The sequence below is a fragment of the Limulus polyphemus genome, unplaced genomic scaffold, assembly GCF_000517525.1.
Source record: "Limulus polyphemus unplaced genomic scaffold, Limulus_polyphemus-2.1.2 Scaffold351, whole genome shotgun sequence".
In the NCBI taxonomy this organism is placed as follows: Eukaryota; Metazoa; Arthropoda; class Merostomata; order Xiphosura; family Limulidae; genus Limulus; species Limulus polyphemus.
This window is the reverse complement of record NW_013665961.1, coordinates 360,147-380,656: the sequence shown is the minus strand read 5'-3', so window position 1 is coordinate 380,656 and position 20,510 is coordinate 360,147. Positions and strand designations below refer to the sequence as shown.

At 29.6% G+C, this 20,510-nt stretch overlaps 2 protein-coding genes across 3 annotated transcripts in view; one reads left to right on the top strand and one right to left on the bottom strand.

The window, feature by feature from the left end:
• Positions 1-15,148, top strand: part of LOC106457609 (long-chain fatty acid transport protein 4-like) — a 48,022-nt gene extending 32,874 nt beyond the window's left edge. The window contains exons 6-11 of one of the 2 annotated variants that reach the window (XM_022383605.1): positions 3,740-3,932; positions 4,670-4,813; positions 5,481-5,618; positions 7,615-7,779; positions 9,411-9,557; positions 11,641-15,148. In XM_022383605.1, the coding sequence (XP_022239313.1) occupies positions 3,740-3,932; positions 4,670-4,813; positions 5,481-5,618; positions 7,615-7,779; positions 9,411-9,557; positions 11,641-11,798 (945 nt within the window). In that variant the 3' untranslated portion in view covers positions 11,799-15,148. The remainder of the gene's footprint in view (positions 1-3,739; positions 3,933-4,669; positions 4,814-5,480; positions 5,619-7,614; positions 7,780-9,410; positions 9,558-11,640) is intronic. The other variant, XM_022383604.1, reaches the window with a different exon arrangement.
• A 140-nt stretch (positions 15,149-15,288) lies between these two features.
• The window catches only part of LOC106457608 (ZZ-type zinc finger-containing protein 3-like), a 23,930-nt gene continuing 18,708 nt past the window's right edge, over positions 15,289-20,510 (bottom strand). The window contains exons 4-7 of the mRNA XM_022383611.1: positions 19,378-19,470; positions 17,060-17,200; positions 16,437-16,537; positions 15,289-15,760 (exon numbers count right to left, since the gene is read on the bottom strand). Of these exons, the coding sequence (XP_022239319.1) occupies positions 15,613-15,760; positions 16,437-16,537; positions 17,060-17,200; positions 19,378-19,470 (483 nt within the window). The 3' untranslated portion in view covers positions 15,289-15,612. The remainder of the gene's footprint in view (positions 15,761-16,436; positions 16,538-17,059; positions 17,201-19,377; positions 19,471-20,510) is intronic.

Sequence of the window (20,510 nt, the reverse complement as noted above, 5' to 3'; positions counted from 1 at the left end):
TCATAGAAATAATCGATGTCTTTGTTTTCATTTTCAACTGTCGGTGCATATTGTTGCATATTTGCTTGTTTGTTAATTTCCGGTATAAATTCTTTCAGAGGAACTTCAGCAATACAAGTCCCTTCTTGATTAAAACTAGTTTTTTCTTTCTCAATACAAATTTTAGTAATACACAGAATTTCCACAGTCACTTTAAACTTAACAACCTTTATAACACACACTATAAATCACAGTGGTTCACACACTTTACTTATGGTGCCTACTGTTCGCTTGACTCAATTATCTATCTCTTCAATCTATGTGCCTCACTGGTTTTTCTCGCCAGGCTTGTATATTAAAAAAGAGGGCAGCTCAATCAGACTAGAGTTACTGGGCAAATTCATGATCCTCCGAGAAACTCCAGCGTGCATGCTTCCAGCATTGCATGACTTCCGCTGTATTAACAATATACTTGTATTATTACAATGTTGAAAGGTTTAGCTTTTATTTTGACAAGCAGAAGCAATAGCTCCAGTATCTTTCTAACATGTTTCACACAGACCTAGAACATTGGTCTTTAATTTCTCCATTTCATGCTTGATATTAAACAGTTTTTTAATTTGATGTAGAGTCCTCTCATTCCACATTGCCTGCTCTCACCTGGGTGTGGACAGTAGTATGTTGACAGTCAGGAGTCACCTGTTGCACATGACTTTCCTTATTGGGCAAGGTGTCCTCCCTATTTCTATCAGGGACCCTCTTCATGCTGTTGTGGTTTTTCCTTGATTCATGAAATACCATAGATTATGCTTGGCAAAATATTGCTGGTTGCAGTGCTCAACTATCTTGAACAGAGCTCCTCTATCATTGTCCCAGTTGCACCAGGCATTCACCAGATGAGATGATCAAACATCCTGTGCCCCTGTGGCTTCAACTGTAACTCTGATAAAGGAGGCTAATGGGTGCTACACCTTGCCTAAGGGTGACCAAGAGACTATAGTAACTAGAAAGTATTGTTTCACAATTATCTCAACAGTTGACTGTTCTACTTTAACATCATATCTAGGACTATAGATACAGTAGAAAACTAACATCTAATATGTACTATAATTGGTATTCTCAATCACTGATTTTTCAACCATATGACCATCCTAATTTTTGATGATCAAGTGAGAATCCTATAATATAATGCTGTGCAATAGCTTGGAAAGTAAGGGTTGCAAATCCATTTGTCATTGATTTCTCAGCCAAAGAACAGTCCTAACTTTTTAATCACATAATATAGTGCATATATTATACACTGTGCATCATCTGATAGCTTGAAAAACAAGGAACACCATTTCATTTCTTTTGCATCAGTGAATTTGGCATAAAAACGCAGCTAATAATCCAAATGTTAATGGTAGGTAAGTTTTGAGTTCTTAATTTTATCAAGAAATACAAAAAAATCCTGAAATTCCTCTATTATGAGAATTGTGAAATTTTCTCTCTAGGCATCTCCTTTTGCCAATTTATTTACTACTCCTCTAAGAAGTATGAAATTTAATGTAAATTACACAATATAATGTTGTATGGCTCATGCAAAGCATAATTTTTATAGCCTTCAATCTTACTTGGAGAACCATTGCTTAGAACCATTAGATAGAAAATCAGACCCCTCTTGCCATGCCCAACTATTACACCCTCTTTCATAAATTGCCAATAGTTCTCTTGGACGTTTAATACTATATTATTTCAAACCAATAGAAAGCCAATGTTTTTTCTATAAAATAAGGTATTGTAATATGTTGTTTTCTGTACAGAGATTTGTATATTTCACTTGCAGTTTAAACTTTATTCCCACAGGAAACATATTAATGAGCTTAGCCAATTTTTAATAGCTCTTGTCACATAGTTAGAAAGCCAGAAAACTTGTAATACTTGTGATACATTGTCTGCCTTTTTTCACGTTATCATTCTTTTGAGCATTACTTAATTAAATGAAAAAATTATTTAGTGAAGTAGTACCATTAATATAAAAAAATTAGGGTTAATTGTCATTGACAGTTGACAATAAAAAAAAAAGGAAACCCAGGTAAGTACTTATTTCTTGTTTTTCATGTGTATTCTTTATTTATTATTTTAAAAGTAACTCGGATGTAAAAATTAGAAGTTTTTTATGGTATATAAGGTTAGATTAGGTGAAATAAATAAAAATACTAACAATTAAAAATTTTTACATGAGGTAAACTCATGAGTGACCTGTGAATTATGTAATTTAATAGGATAACATGAGCTACACGTTTTCCAAGTGATTTAAAACTTATTTGGCACAAATACTAATTAGATACAGTTAAATGGGCAATAAAACCTGAGTATGAAGAAGTGTATACTGTTGTGAGTTTAAAGCTATTTAGGATAAACAACTATAGTTTTATGTTACAATTTGAAGTCATTTTATTATGAAAATAAAGAGTAATTTCGATTTATTTCGATTTTTTTTTTAGTGGTTCTGAGATCAGTCAAATTGATCAACCTCGTATAGAGTTAGAGTTGAGAAAATAACAGATAAAATAAAAAGTTTAGTGAAAAATAATGTTGGAAATTTATTTAGGAGGTTACTCAAATGAAATCTGAGATTTTTCAGATGAAAAGTATTTTTAATATTAACATGAAAATCACTTTGTACTCAGAGCAGTCAAGACTTCGACATCATATATTCATGGAGAAAGTTTTAATGAAAATTCTTCGTTAAAAATTAATTTTTTTTGTCTACAAGTGAGTTAATGCTTATTAAAAGCTTGCAAAATTTTCTGTTTTGACCGAGCTTGTATATATATATATACTACAGAGAGAGAGAGAGTTAACAAAAAAAACTACAATTGTACCTGTGGTCATGGCACCAAGATGTTTCTTTCCTATCCAATTGTGGTATTCAAAGTTAAATGATTTCTATGCAAGTATCAAATAAGGTTTTATAATTGGAGGATTGAGCAGGAAATGTCAGAGTATTATGAATTTGAAAAATTCAACTGACTTTTTAGTTACATGAAAAATAAACAGATTGCACATATTTAACAGACAATGAAAACAATATTTAAAGTGTGTGCCTGCATATGCAATTTCCTCTACAAGATCAGTGACTAGAATTTCAGGATTTCTTCTGTTAAAATGAATCTCTGAAGAACTGGTCATGATGAAAACCATGTGGAATATTGAAAACTAAGGCTGCATACTGACACAGAAAACCCCAGTTTTTTATTTTGCAGTTACATCACCACATAACTCTCTCTCAACTTTCATTAATTTGGACTTGCATACATTACCCTATCAGCCAGTGAAAGTGTTTCCTCATTTTTATGGGCAAAATGGGTGCTTTTCTGATGATATAGAGACACATACACATAAAGGTAATTAGAACTGAGAAATTTCAATGGTTTTCTTGACCGCATATTTTATATCAAAGTGCACAGAAACAAATCACATGAAAAATTTTAAATTTCTTCATAATTGAGACATGGCGAAAAAAATACACGATAAACTCTTATATTGTATATTTAGATACTTCTCAATCCTTCAAGTGTTTTTAAGTCTGTCTCTTGTAGTATAATTGAACAATTAAAGATATGTTAAGCTCTCATTTGATAAGTTTAAAATATGGCAGCTGTGTATACCTCTATCTGATTGTTTCATAAACTAAAAGTATTTTGTTGAAGTAAACCAGATGCTATGAGAAAACAGTTTTTGATGGATGAGATAACTTATCTTTAAACACACCAAGGTAGCCCAGTATATTGGAGAAACTTGTCGATATTTGATGGCTCAACCAGTTCAACCCGAAGAAAAACAGCACAGAGTTTCTACTGTTATTGGAAATGGACTACGTCCAGCTTTATGGACAAGCTTTTGTGAAAGGTTTCAAATCAAGAAAGTTGGAGAATTTTATGGATCTTCAGAAGGAAATGCAAACATCAGTAAATAACTGTTTTTTTTTTATTTGTTATATATTTTATGAAAGTTTATAGAGATCCCATTAGCTATTTTCTGTATATAAGTATTGTTTTGTATCTTTAGGAGTTATGTGTAAATATGAATTAAATCTAATATTTAGGTAAAATCGGAAATATTTAGTTGACAGACAACTTTAAACATACACCTTCCTTAGAAAAATATTGTTTGAAAAAATGGGACATCGAAAAAGTGTAGATTCACCATCTTTAGTTTCACAATACAACACACACACACACACACCCATACAGCCATGAAACAACTTTTATTTGTTTGAAAGGAACTACTAAATCTTCAGATTTCTTCACACTTTGTATTATATATATAATATTTGAATTAGGCCTTCAGTTTTTGTAATAAAAAATTTACTTATATAAGCAGAAGTTGCGGTGGAGTTTCAATAGGGTGGTTGTTTATCTGTAACTTGTATATCTATTTCTCATAAGCTGAGAGTAAGTAAGTAAATAAAATTGCAAACTTATACAACTTAATAATAGCATTAATCTAGGTTTAATTTAATTATTTTCAAAACTAAATTAGTCAATAAATAAGTAAACATATTGGTAGAATTATGTAACCTCTAAAGCAAAAATTCTAAAACTCAGAATTAGAAACTTTAATGTTTCATTAAAACACCATATGAAAAGGTTGTGTTATATTTTTTTGTGGATGAAAGTTTAACAGTGTTTAATATCTCTTTCAGTAAACACGAACAGCACTACTGGAGCTGTGGGTTTCATTTCTCGTATTATCCCATCAATTTACCCAGTAACTCTAATAAAAGTTGACGAGGCTACTGGAGAACCTATTAGAAACAAGGATGGTATATGTGTGAAATGTAAGCCTGGTAGGTTAAAATATTTTGAAAATATTTCAAGAGTACAGAAAAGTGTTTCTTGGATATTATTGTGTTTTTGAGAAGCAATTAACAAGCTTTACTTGGCATTCTAATCATGCAAGTAGATAAAAGAATTAATATAAAAACTAGTCAGAGTCCAAAGAAAGTAAACAAGTATTTGCTTTATAAAAATCAAAACTTTTAACTGACTTTGATAATTTGCTCAAAATCTAGAATTGGATAAAATGTTATCAAATTATAAAGTAAGTACATTAGAGAAAAAAGAATGTGTTCATTGTTTGAGGTGACATGCATAAGAAATTTATTTGTTCAGATACTCGCAAGATATAGGTGGTGATGGTAGTGGAGTCATTAATCCAATGTTTCCTGAAAGGTGAAACTGTATTAAAATCATAAAAAATGCAAGTACATGCATATACCAGAAGATATTAGTTTTATATTGCTGGATAACCTTTCTTTAATTAAATAATGCACACAATTATCATAAAATATTTCAAAATGTAGACTAAAATATTAAGTATTTAACTTTTTAAACTTTCTCTAATATTCAGTTATGTATGGTAAAGAAATTGACTTCAATGAGTGATGTTTGATAAAGTTTCTTCTGCTTATTTCCTCATTATTAATATATTTTTTAACATTTTCATCTCTTAAGGAGAACCAGGTGAGTTTGTTGGCAAGATAATACGTAACGACCCTGTCCGCAACTTTGACGGTTATGTGAATAAACAAGCAACAATGAAAAAAGTTGCCAAGAATGTTTTCAGCATGGGAGATTTAGCATTCTTGTCGGGTATTAGTTTGTTTAATTATTTAACTAATTGTAGCATAATTTTCTTGTGAACTAAGTTGTTAGTTTTCTATTTTGAACCATATTGTAATGAACATACAAAACAAACGATTTAAAACTTGTGCACTAATACCTGATGTAAACTTAGCAGGATAATTCTCATCAATCTATAGTAGTCAGTATTGCTATAAGGCTCTCATCAATTTACCCATACAAACCTTAAAAGTTCAACTTACTCTTAAGACTTGTTAATGTGTGCTTTGAAATTGTTTTAAGATCATGAAAATGTGACAATACTAGCAGAAGCCCACTGAAACAATTCAACGGTAGTTTTCCTAAAATTAGTGATGAATAAATATAAAATGAGTGTCAACTCAATCCCTTGGATCAGAGCGTATATGCAATATGATTATGTAGTGGGCCATTTACAACTGTATTTTGTCATTCCATGTGTTATTTAAATAAGGAAAATTGCACTGTATTTGTTTTTAAGCAAAGGAGACTGACTGCATTGCATTGTGAGCAAATTTTTTTGGGTTTAAATACAAAGGGTGCATCCAACACAATAGACTGCTCAGGTTAGCTAAGTAGTAGTGGGGAATTTTTCAGCTGAATGTCACCATCCCTTGTAATTTTATTGAGTGCAAAAAAAGACCACTATCGAAGTTAGCACTTTTCTACAGTTATCATTTCTATAAGAATTTTCAGAGAAGAAATACTCAATTCAAATTGAGTCATTCAACATGGTACAATAAAATCATGCATGTATATAATACTGGTATGAAAATAAAAACCAAACAACAAATATATACTTAAACACTTTTCTCTTTTTTTGCATTTTTTTTTCTTTCACACATCTATCTTCAAAATAGTTCTTTCAATCGGTTGATGGAAATAGTCTCATTTTTTGTGTGAAATTCCCTCACAAAAAAACAACAATACTTGTCCTTAAGTTTTTTGTGAGATTAACCATTCATCACATACAAAGACTGACAGGTCGATGTTGATATGAAGTTCTGGGAATTATAAAAAAAATTAATGTACTCTTGAAAAGAAGCATTTTGATAAATACTTTTCTTTTTCTCTGATTAACCATTCAGGATATACAGAGAGTGATAGACACAGATATATGGTTGTTATATGTATAGATTTTATTCCTATTGCATCAGTCATTATAATGTCTAGTTTTAAAATATATTTATTGTGTGAACTTTCAGTAAAGAAGATTTGGTCACATTTTAATACAACTTTTACCTTATTTAAAAACATTACAAATGTAAAATATAGTGATTAGAACTTGTAATTTTGAAATTAAGTAAAATTTTCATGATAAAAAATTTATATTAGATTTAGTAACGTTCTGTCTTGTACCATGCAAGTTAAAACTTAAGAAATCATTTAATGATCAAAGTAATGATAAAAAAAAAGAAACCTATAATATGAATTGATGATAACAATTATGATCTGGCTGATTTTTAAATATAATGTGTATATATATATATATATGTGACCATAGTCAAGTTAGACCTTGTTTTAAGCAACAGAGATTCAGTATAGCATTTGAAAAAAAACCTTAGTTTGGTCACATAACACTTACTTTAATTTGCATCCCTATGTATCTATAGAGATTAATTATTATATCTAATAATAAGTTAAAAATGACAATCTATATTTGGTTTGATACTTTTACAATAGAAAGTCATAATAAATATCATGGTTTTTGTATATCGATCATACTTGTTGGAATGTTTTATTTTGCACATATCAATCTATTAAAATTGAACTTTTAGATAGTAATTTCTTCTGCAGGTAAAAAATGCAGTTCTTCTTATTACATTATGCTCTGTTAAAAATTGTATAAACACTTTGACAATAAAAATTTTTCAATGAAAACCCATGACTTGGTCTACATCATGAATATAAGTTTTAAAATCAGATATCCATTATTATTATTATTAATGCAAACTTGTTATGAAAGAATAAAGTTTTTTTTCACCAGGAGATCTAATGGTGATGGATGAAAATGGATATATCTACTTTAAGGATAGAACAGGTGACACATTCCGATGGAAAGGAGAAAATGTTTCTACAATGGAAGTAGAAGCTGCCATCAGCCAAGTTCTTGGACTTACAGACTGTGTAGCTTATGGTGTTGTAATTCCAGGTAATTGCTCTTTACCTTTGGAACAACAGAAACTGTAACATACATTTGTGAAAGTACACTGAGAGTTGCTGTATAATTTGTTAAATTAATTTTCGTGGTAAATAAACCCCCAGTTTTAAGCAACAGAGATTCAGTATAGCATTTGAAAAAAAACCTTACTACATTTTAATAGCCTTGCTTATCACAAAATTATTACATGTAGAAGTCCATTGAGAAGCCATATTATCTTACAAGATTGAAGTGTTTAGCATTTCATTTGTAAGTGATAAATTATTTACATTTATACAGACAGGTAAAGTGTCTGTGTGGTTTACTACTAAGCTGACGTGAGATAATTGTTTCATTCTAACAATTTGAGACCAAAAATAATACACAAACCAAATTTACCATCTTTACTTTGTTGACAGGCATTCAAAGTATTGAGTACTATCATAACATTAGTTGTTATAAATGATGTGTTTGTATATATAGTATGTTTGTGTGTTTGCTTTAATGTAAATAACTTATACCTGCTCAAGACCCTATATAATCATACTTATCTATATGAGAACAAACTTGTAATCAAACACACACACACACATACATACATACATACATACATACATAGATACATAATGTAAAATAAAACAGTTCAATAGCAGTGGTTCATAAACTTTTTTATGGCATGATCCTTTGCCTAGAACCATAAAAAGTACCATCTCTGCTGCAACCTTATCTTAAAAAAAATCCCATAAATTATAATAACTGCTTTATTAAACTTTTCATTAATAAAATAGATAGGGATAAAACAACACACTGAGTTTCTGAATTATAAACATTCTGTTACATCAGCTGAAAGACATGAAAGAAGAACTAGGATCTATGCTCTTGTTTTAGCAAACAGTTTCTAAAACTTTGGTCCACATCTTTCAGTCGATTATGCTCCTTTATCTTGTGTTGCACTATTAAGGAAATTCCCAATTCGAAGAGGTATTAAAATGTGATGTTATATAAAGAATTGCTATAATTTTTATTTTATTCTTATAAAATATTTTCAGGAGTGACCCACACTTTGTGAAACCCTGATTTAGAGCATAGCATAACACCATCTCCATACATTTAATGGTAATGTTCAACTAAACCTAGCATAAAGATGTTGCATGAGAGGACAGACAAACAAAGCTAGGTTACAGAGGGAATAATGTATTTATTGTATTATAAGAGTTTTACAAAAATAGGCCCCACACAGTGATGGAGATGCATGGACTGTTAGATTCAACATAAGCCTCATGTGTGAAAAAAATTGAAATTGTACATTAGAAGCAGTTGTCCCACATCTAAATTTTCCATTTCACTATTTGCAGCCAGAAAAGCAATACAAATAACCTGTAATTGAAAATAGACAGTTTGTAGATACAGAAAACATTTTTTTATTATTATTTGCCTCAACATTTTCATGTGTTTATGTTTTTAGGTAAGTAGCTCCATCTATACAAGTTCGAGGTTTTATTTATTTCGTTTATCTAAGGCTAGAGAAGTGATTAAGTTGTATTGCTGTGTGTTAGGTTAACTTAATCAGTTGGACATATTGAAATGATAAATTCAGTTTTTTTAATTTGATCTGTAATTATAGGGTATATTTCTTTTTCTAGGTACTGAAGGAAGAGCTGGCATGGGTGCTATCATTGATATTAAATGTACTATAGACTTTGATACTTTTGCACAAAACCTGAAGAAGCTTCTTCCATTGTATGCTATGCCAATATTTTTACGCATTGTGAAAAACTTAGAGAGCACAGGTATCATTTGTTTTCCTCCACTATCATTGAAACTTTAACCACTGCGTAGAGAAAATATTTTGATTTTAACAGTTAAAACATAAGCAAGGACAGATTTAATTTAAAGAGTTTCTGATTGTCAATTTAGGTCAGAATTCATCTGAAATATCTTTAAACTTACAAGGTTTAGAAATAAAGAGATATAAACATAAATTAAAAAAGATATAAATATAATCATTTAATGATCCCCGACCATTACTTGGTCATCTTGTCATTAGGGAAGCATATTTGTATGTAATATGTGTGTCTTTTTGATCAAATCTTTGAAGTATATATACTCTACAGCTTATGTACATTTTAGCTAATTTACAAAATATTTGACAATCAAATTATGTGTCATAACTTAGTGGGTATTTCTTTCCAGTGTTCAGTGCAATGGAAACAGTAATCTCAAGAATACTTTCCAGCTTATTTGTAATACATGTTCTGCACCAGAAAATAAACTTATTTAGTATTATGGTTAATAATTATGGATTGTTTTATTTTCATTTAAATACTATATATATAGTAAAATTGATAAATAAGTATTTATTGCTTTCTTTAAAATAATGTTTTAGTTTTAAATTAAAAGTATGTGTTTATATTAGCATTTTTAAGTTAATGCACAAATACAGTTTAATTATATTCACAAACCAGATAAATAATGTTGCTAAGTATAGTAAGTTCAATATTATAAGTTAAATTTTTATTGCTTGTTCAGTACAACAACTTGTAACAAGATTTGCCAATAGTTCTCAATGCTTTATATAGCCTCAATGATGAATACATCAATTCATGTTAGGCTTAAAATTTTCATGTAATTTCTAGATAAGAATATTGTAGAAAAAAAAGAGAGAGAAGGGTTTAAGTGTGTTTGCGTGTCAGAGTTACTCAGAATTCAAACTACGTACTGGTACTTTATTATGATAAAAAGATCTTTTCTTGAGCAATGTAGTTAATGAATAAATGGGTACTGCTTAATATTTATTACATAGGTTTTTCGGTCCTAGTCCATGAGTACCTTTTGAAGAGAATGTTCTATTTACTCCTACGTAAATAAGATGGACAAATAATGTCAGACTGGAAATATTTATTATTTGGACACACTAGCTGAAGTATCCATCCATTGGATGGATGAAATGTAAATTCATTTGTTACAAAGGATAGGAAATTGTGCTTCTATTTTTTTTCATAATAAACATTAAAAGTGTAATAAAAATACATAAAGGTACCAATACTGAAAAGAAAGGCATAGTGTTTTCAAGAATTCTATCAATCTGAAATTAGATTGGGGGGAGGGGGTCCACTTCCCTCATGTATCGGTGTGTTAAGTTTGACACTGATTGATCAAGAAATGTATAAGGAACAGATACACACATATTGACATTTATTTATATAGATTACCTATTTTAGTGTTTGGAAAAATGAGAAACATATGCAAGTCTTCATAAATTCATAAACCTCTAAACAAGTAAGATTTTTGCAGTGTACTTATTTCCATTTCTATAGTAACTAACCAATACTTTATAATATAAAGTGTCTGTAAATCAGAGGGGCAGACAAGCTCACCCGGAAAATTTCTGATTGGACCTCCTTGAAATAGCAATTAAAAAAAAAAAAAGATTGCTCTGCTAGCATAATAGAGAAATAATTATTTGTCTATTGCCATCACATTAAAATGTGTGTTAATTCTACCAGTAATGATGTGCATTGAAAAGGATTTACATGACAGTATTTTTGTTGAGGACTTCTGTGTTTCCGAAATTTACTGATTGCGTAAACTTAAACTATGAATGATTAGTGTTTAACATTAACTTACATATTCTTCTTAGCTATTTTTTTTATGAAAAATTTGAGGGCCCTCCTTCTTTTTTTCCAAATAGAATTTAAAGGGTCCAGTTCAAACCCAGTAAGTCACCTTTAAAATTCCAAAATAATCCCATTGAAGTTGCAATATAGAGTACAGTTTTTTTAAAAGTACAACATGACCATTTTTTTTACTTCAAGTTTGGGAAAGAAATGATCGTAAAAAACTTGAAATACCATTTCTTTTTTTTTCTGTAAGGCACATACAAGTTCAAGAAAATTAATCTGCAACATGAAGGATATGACTTGAAGGTGGTGAAGGATCCTCTGTATTACCTTAACACAAAGACTGTAAAGTACACTCCACTGGATGAAGATGTTTACCAAAAGATTCTATCACGAAAAATGCGGTTTTAAGTAATTATGTTCCCAAAAAAAACAATTAAGATTACACCTTAAACTATAGTGGAGAGGGTGTTGTATGATATGTGAAAGTCAGTAACATAAGTTTGTTTTAGACTTCAACACCTTTAGTTATTAACAGCTACATGGAAGTACTGCTGAACCAATTTTAATAAGTATTGAATTCATTAAGTTGCAGCCTGATGTAATAATAACATAATACCTTTCAGTTAAGGAATATACAAAATATTGTTAATTTTAATGATAAGAAAACTGTTTTTCTATTTACTTTTGTGTTAAATGTGTAAAATATAAAGCATTTAAAGGTTTAGTGAAGATATGTATATAGTGTTATTATATATGTTTTCCCATCATAAAACCATTTATCTGTTTTCAGCATAGGATTGGATCATGCTCTCAGATTCTAATATTCTTGCATAATATACTGTTGTTTTTATGCTATGTGACGTTATATGATGTGAAGTGTCTTGTGTTAACTGTTACAAAGTAAATATAAATTTATTTTTATATTAATTTATACAGCTGAGTATGCAATTATGTCCATAAATAAATTCTTGATCACTGTATATTATAGTTTTATCCTTGTATCTCTTTTCTTTTAAAAACAAATGTATTTTAAGCATGTTTCTCTCAAACAAATTTGAAGCAGATGAAAAATGAACAAATTTTCTTTATTTTCAAAGTGTGCTGCAATAATGCCTTAAAAGTTTAGACACCAGACTCATATTTATACTCCAGAAATTATTTCTGTAGTTTTGTTGCCTTTTTTTAGTATGTTTTCTTATGTTGATTTTATTTTAGTAAAAAATATGATTAATTTTGTTAATTGTGGTTGCTAAATGGACACTATTTCAAGTTTCAAACAAAATTTTGTAATACAGAAAAATATATTAAATGCTAATGATGAACAGGAGCATGGCAAAACTGTTTTCAGCAGATTTACGTAGTCATGAGGTCTATCTTAATCAGTAACTTTGGAAATGAGAATCACTAATGTTTGGAGAAATTTAATAATACACAAAAAGATTAATTATGAGTGTTCAGGCTAAAACACGTATAAAAGGGTTATTGGTAATATATTTAGCAGTCAACTAAAAATATTATTAACTAACTATTTGTGGTTCATATCAGTTTTGCAGTAGAAATTATTTTATGTATCAGTATATATATATGAATACTGTGATATAATAAAATAAACTTTATTCCTGGATGGTTATTTGCTTAAACTTACAAAAAGTTGTATGTGCAAAGAAATAAAACTGGAACTTCCTAACATTAAAACATCAGAAAAAACAAGTAATCCAATGACTCAGTATAGTAGGTTCATTACATACAAGCACATGATAATACATTTTTGATCCAGAATGTTACAATCTATGTGACCTGATCATTCTTAGAACTCTTGACCAGAGGAAAGACAACCATACAGCAGCACTGACCACCTACACAACTACCCTTAAGTCAATAGTGGTAGAGTTTTGTTTGTAATTAAGAACATAGTTACACAATGGGCTATCTATGCTGAGCCCATCATGGTTAATGAAGTATCCATTGGGAGAGTGGGCTAGTGAGAGCAAGTATTACATTTGTAATGTCTCAACAGCTGACAGTGTGTTTATGGGATATTTTCACTAGTCTTGGAACTGAAAATAAGCAGCCAGGCAACTCTAACCACTAGAGATACCTGGCCCAGTGGTGAAATGTATACTTTCAGCTAGAAGAAAATTAAGTCACTTCACACACATGCATATAATTCACAATCTTTAAATGCTGGAGTTGAAGATTTTTGTTGATTCTAAGAGACAGTGTTATTAGTCATACTGAACATTATTTTTATTGAGAAACAAACAGTGATATATAGAATATTTCATATAAAAACAAAAATCTGCCCAGCGGAAATAGCACAAAACTCCTCCAGATATTATTAAACTATTATAATCTTTGTCCATAAATGCTGTTCATTTTAGTATTGAGTACTGACTTTTTAAACTTCCCAGTACCCTGCTTAATATACTTTTTGTTGTTAGGCAACAAACTATACAATGTGCTATCCACACTTTGCCTACTGCAGGTACTGAAACCAAATTTTTAGTGATATAAGGCCTCAGACTTACCCTTAAGCTAGTGAGGGGCATTTTTATCTCAGTTATTTCTTACCGGGTAAGCTAAATATGTTGTAACCTTTGGTCACATCCTAATTTTTCTATACCCTGTACTTTCTTTGTTCATAGTTTTGTCACTAATAGATATAGATGTCACAAAAGGCAGTATTGTAATATTTGCCCTTTACATACTTTTGTTCTGCCTATGAATTGAAATTTATATTGTGGGAATGTCACTGTATTAATAGTAATAGTGACAACAAATTCACAATTATTTATTTCGATGTTGTATCAAATAATGAGAATGGTTTTAAAAGAAAGTATGCAAGACTGAGATACTCCTTGATGTATCTTAAAGCATTAACTTGTAACTACATGAATGCAGAGATGAGATGCCAACTTTTAGAAATCTCTTTTAACATGTGGTAAAATTCTATGAGTAACAAAACAGTTTCCCTTTTTTTAGGGAGTCTGGAGGCATATTCTTGCAGAAAATTTTATATTAAATTAAACAGGATGCTGAATTTGACCTGGATTCAGTCATTCAATCAACCATAATGTGCAGAGAAAGATACTAATTTGACAAAAATATATTTTTTTTTATTCATGGTTAATGATCAACTTTGCTTCTTAAAGTTTTTTGTTAATATTACTATCTTGGTGAACTAAAAACAAGTAATGTTTAGATTTTTCCCATTCTGAACCCAAAGCTTATACTTTTAGAATAGTATTAAACACAAAACTGGGAGACATGGATTTTTATAGCTAAGTGGTGTCTGTGATAAAATGTCTAATTGTTGCTCATCTGTATGTATGCATATTTAATTATTTCACATACATTTCTTCTTTCCTAGCTCCCATCACTGTTTTTTTTCCATCAATACTACTGCTACTACATCAATGTTGTTACATTATGCATTTAGAAACCAACTCTGAATAAGCTCAAATTAGCCTACTTTAAAATGATAGTCTAAACCTGAAGATGACCAAAGTAGAAGGTTAAAGTGTCAAATTATATGTATTCAGTGTATTGAATTAATCAATTAATGAAACTGCTCATAACTTGACAATCCACACTGACAGATTTACATTGATAATGTTTTAAAAGTATTAAGTGAATAAAAGCACTAATGCAAAAAGTTTAACTCTGCGTTAGTCTTCTGTAAAAATTTTCCATAGTCATTCTTCCAGGGTTGTAGCAGACCCAATGATAAAAAATTAATTTCAAAATATTTAAATAATAATAATGAATAATAATAACCTATTATTTTGCAAACAAAAAAACACTAACAATCAAAATTTTTTCTTTAATAATTGATAAATGAACATTGATTATTACAAGTTTTTTTTTTTACCACCTAAACTAAGTGTAACAATTTAACACAAACTAGCCGAATACTGAAGCTACTGAGAACAACAAACATGTATGTGCTTCCATCTGTCTGAGCTGATGTTTACAATATGTTTGGGGTCTGTGTAGACCTCGGAAGACTAATGCAGGGTTAACATATCTTAAATTATTAAAAAGTAATAGAAGGTATCAAGAATAAATGTGCATTGAGCTGCAGATGTGTGACATATACCTTGATTCTACAAAAAAATCCACATGCACACACATTAAATGTTTTCTTTTGTATTAGAATTTACAAAAATGAAATTTCAATACAATAAATATTTTATCTTCTTTCAACATAAATGACTAAGAATTAGGTTGCTGGCATATAATTAGGATCCAGGTAGTTGTAGTTTCCTCCCATGAAATACATGTAATCTTTATCCAATGTGGCCGAGCTTTGAGCATGTTGTATCGATTCTAGGTGGTGGTCACTTTTGTGCACGTCAGTTTCATGAATACTGGAATCATTTAAAATTTTTTTTTAACCATACATTAAACCATTAAATCAAAAAAAACAAAAAATTCCTAAAATAGTTTTTGTAATCTTTAATTCTGTGAACATAGACCACCATAAATTGATATGGTGGAAGACATAACAGAAACTAAAATTGACATTAATGTATTATTTCTGAACAAAAGCTTCAGTATTCTATGTACACTGTTTAAAAATGTCATATACATTGTAATAAACTGCATCCAACTGAGCAGACTAATCTTGTTAGTCACAAACATGAAAAATTAAAGCTTCTTATATATTGAAATTAAGATTTTAGTGCCTTCAAGGAGTGTCTACTTTTAGTGTTTTCAATTATTACACAAATTTAACAAAATTCAATATGTCTAATCCAAAATGTGACACATTAAAACAAAATTCTAGTTGTCTACTACTGTCATTTAACACATAGAAACCAGAGAAAAGAAAAAATCAATTATTATATTTGTAATCACAAATACACACTTTTATATTAAAATTATCAAGTTATCAGTTGAAATAGCAAAGTATGAGCCATGAGTTTGATAAAATATTTAACTTGTATTATTTTATAAATACAACAAACTTCAAACCCTTTACATTAATGCACCAGTCATTTGTTTATCATTTTTGGTTTAGAAATACAGATTTAATACTCATACCAATCCACACAGTCATTGCATAAGTTTATTGCAGCTTCTGAAGGACAATCTGTACAGTGCCACCTAGTGCCTATAATTGGCTCACACTTGCAACGATCACACTATAAAAACAAAAGGTGAAAAGTTAAAAGCAGCATAATTTCAAATGACTATACACTATTCTTATATCTTAATATTTCACAAGAAAAGGTACGAGTTTCAGTTCTGATTTACAAGGTAGACAGTTAGATTTATTACATTTGAAAACATCTATGTTTCAAACAGTCACACAGTTTTAAAATTCTAAGAACAAACCTTGAATTTTTTCCAATAACTTGTTAAATGAAATGAGCAATGAACTGATCTTAAATCTCAGAAGTTTTTGTCTAATAAATAATCATTACCATACAGATCTACCCATCAGGAAGAATATTACATGCAGTAGAACAACCAAATACACTGCTATTTCAGATACAAATTTTAAGAAGTTATAGTACTTCTATAGTTAATGTACTTCATTAAATTCTATCTATATGTTACTGAGAAAGTGGTTAAAGCTTATAATTAAACTTAAGTGAAATTAAATATACAGTGCATAAAATATAAAATGAATTTCCTATTTATTTTTTTTACATTTAACTTACTTTAAATCCTATATGTTGTGCTAACCCTTGACATTTCAGTCTCTCGTTTTTCAAACGTTTTAATAACATCAGTTCCTTGTACTCTGGGGTATCTTTTAGTTCTGGAGGAATTCCTTCTTCATCCTGTAAGATAATGAAACACTTAAATCAAAGAAGCAGCACTCAATCAGTATAAAGCCAAATTCACAATATCAAGATTAGGACTTGTAATTAGATTTGAAATATAAAAGATTGAATAATTCTGATTCTAGTTGTTAAAAGATGCTAATGTACAAATTCTATGTTTTATTTCAACCTACAGAAGTCATGGGATATACTACTGCTATATTTTAACTAATTTTGAAATATTAGTCTATTATCAAAACTTTTAATCACTATAACAATGAAGTAAGCTTATGTCAGTTAATTATTGTTTAAAACATGAAAAAAATTTGGAGTGATTGTTACCATCATGACTCCTGTTGACACCCTTGTTATTCATACAGATTTATAATACTGTTTATGAAAAAGGTAATAAGATTACTTACAGCATATTCTAAGTGCTGCTATGTCAATTTTTTATTTTTTGTGACCTAAACTTGTAATAATACTACAATTTGAATTAATTTTCATGTTCTTTTAATACTTGTAAGCCATTTTCCAAATTAGTTTTTGTAATTTAGCTACAAATTAACAAATTCCTTATAATTTTGACAAACACTTCTGACCAATAACTGTAAATATTGTTTCATTTCAGACTTCATCAAGGAGAAATCAGTATAGTCGGCAACAAGCACGTCTTATGTTCAAGTCATCGTTCTTTGCTTCCCATGCTCCTCCTGTATTAATGAATGACCAAGATGATGACCAAAACAGTATTCATACATTTTCAGTACCAAGCAGCATAGATGGAGATGCCACAAGTGAAATCAATGATGACTCTTCTGTTAGTTTCAGCTGTTTTAAAAAAATAAAATTATCTGTTTACTGACTAAGAATACTTGAACAATCCACTCTGACTATAAATGCAGAGGTCCAACATCATAACTTATAATAATGTGTTATACTGCTTAATGATGGAGAAAAAATTTACATATATTATGCAAAGAAATATAAATGTATATACTGTAGCAAATATGTGTTGTTATTGGCTTATAATGACAGATAAACAGGAATGTCGTTGGCCAATCTCATAACATACTTAGTAAGAGTAACAAGGGTGCCAATTGGAGTCATGACACCACCAATTGCTCCAAACTGTTGGCTAATCTCATAGAAGTATAAATACTGAGGGTATCAACAGCAGTCACAATTGCACCAAACAACCCAAAATGTTGGCAAGTCTCACAACAGTATATGTCAGTAATGAATAAAGAGGGTGTCAACAGGAGTCATGATGGGAACTGATGGCTAATATAATTGCAGTATCAATCAGTATGAATAATTAGGATGTCAAAAGGAGGCATGATGACAACAATCACTCCAGTATAAACCAGTATGAATGCCAACAGGAGTCATGACAGCACCAATCACTTCAAATTGTTGGCTAATCTCATAGCAGTATAAATTCAGCCTTATAATTAACTCAAGAAATATTCCTACTTTGTGCAAATATTCCCATTTTGAGACTAGAAATTGTTTGTAATTGCACAAAAGACAAAGATCCACATAGAGTCCAATGGTTAGCATACCAAGGTTTGCACCCCATTACCACAGTGAAAAAAAAATATTAATGGCTTGTGCAGACAGCCTTTGATTACCTTTGCATAAAATTCAACAACACAACAGTTGGATATTTGTTAGTCAGTTAGCATTCCTGTATTAACAACACTTATGACGTAACTAATTCATCAAAAACCAATGAAACAGTTTGGCTTTCAATAAAGAGACTGTGCATGTTTTGCTAAATTAAAATATACTCTCACTACACATACACACATATATGTGTATATATATATATATATAAGTAAAATTAAAATAAACATTAATTTGGCGTTGGCTAAATGATATAACGGGACTAATGTCTAGTCTCAATTAAAGCATGTAACCCAAGAGTGTGATTAGGTTTTCATATTACCCTTTACATACACAGATGAAATAAAACATTGAAAATTACTTAAACGTATTAATGCTACAGATTTACAGGTACTTATATTAACAGAATATGCAATTCAACAAAGTTTTCACTAATTCATATTGCTCTTCTGTACAAGAATAGTAAGTATGACTCCAACAATATAGTTAATTTGATGATTACATCAGCCAGATATTTCTTCTCTAGCAGGGAAAGAGGTTGAGCTTTGTGAAATTTAACATAAAATATATGTAAAAAAACTTACTTTTCTCAGAGAATTTACATTAGGTAATCGGCCTGGTACAGGTAATCCTGCTTTTGCAAGTTTAATAAAATATTTTTGGACTCTGCTTGCAACCTAAAGAAAAAAAAAAAGATACAAAATTTGCTTATGACAGCAAATTATCAATACATTAAACACATTTATATTTGTTTCAAAAATAGATTAAACTAATTTGACTAAATGGTGTCAAATGTGGGACTATATTTATATCAAATGGGTTTCCCAGGTACTTCACATTGTTTTAAATTCCTCAGAAAACAAACTTTCATTTTATCCACAAATAAATTTCTAAAGAAAGTAAAATTATCCAATAACACCTGACCTACAAATTATAATTGTGGTTTTCCTTTAAATAATACTATAAAGAAAAAAAAAAACGGAAAATGTTACATTAAAAATAAATATACAGTATAATTATACATATCTTAATTAGCAGTCAACTCTCAAATTAAGAAATTATTTGTATACAGTTCATTAGTAATGGGTTCCAAATATTACACCATATTGAGTAGTTTCATGTTCAAGACTATTATGACAATATAGGAAAGAAATTACTTACAAATATAAAAGTAAAATTATTCTTTTATTTTAAGTAAAAGGTACATGATAGATCAGAGCCGTAATCAGTAGGATTAACTGCAATACTGATAAACTATTTTTGTTTACAGTTTTTTGTTTAATGTGTATGTTATTAGAGACCCATAACTAACAAATGCCATGGTGTGACAAGAAATTTGATGCATACTTATTTTGAGAAATGTGTTTAAAAGCCAATGGGGTAATAATTTTATAGTTAAGAATAGCAAGATTATTAGGGTTAAATACTGCAATTACATGTATTAGTTCATCAAGAAATTAATGTCACTTTTTTTAGATGAAAAAACCCGAACAACTTATATATCAAAACAAAACATTTATTAAATGAAATAGTCTCCATTCTTATCAATGATGCTTTTCCATCCTACAATCAGGTTGTTAATGCCCTGATTAAAGAAATCACTTGGCTTTGAAGCAAAAAACATGTTGATGTCCTCTTTAACACCTTTTTTTAGTATGAAAAAACCCGAACAACTTATATATCAAAACAAAACATGTATTAAATGAAATAGTCTCCA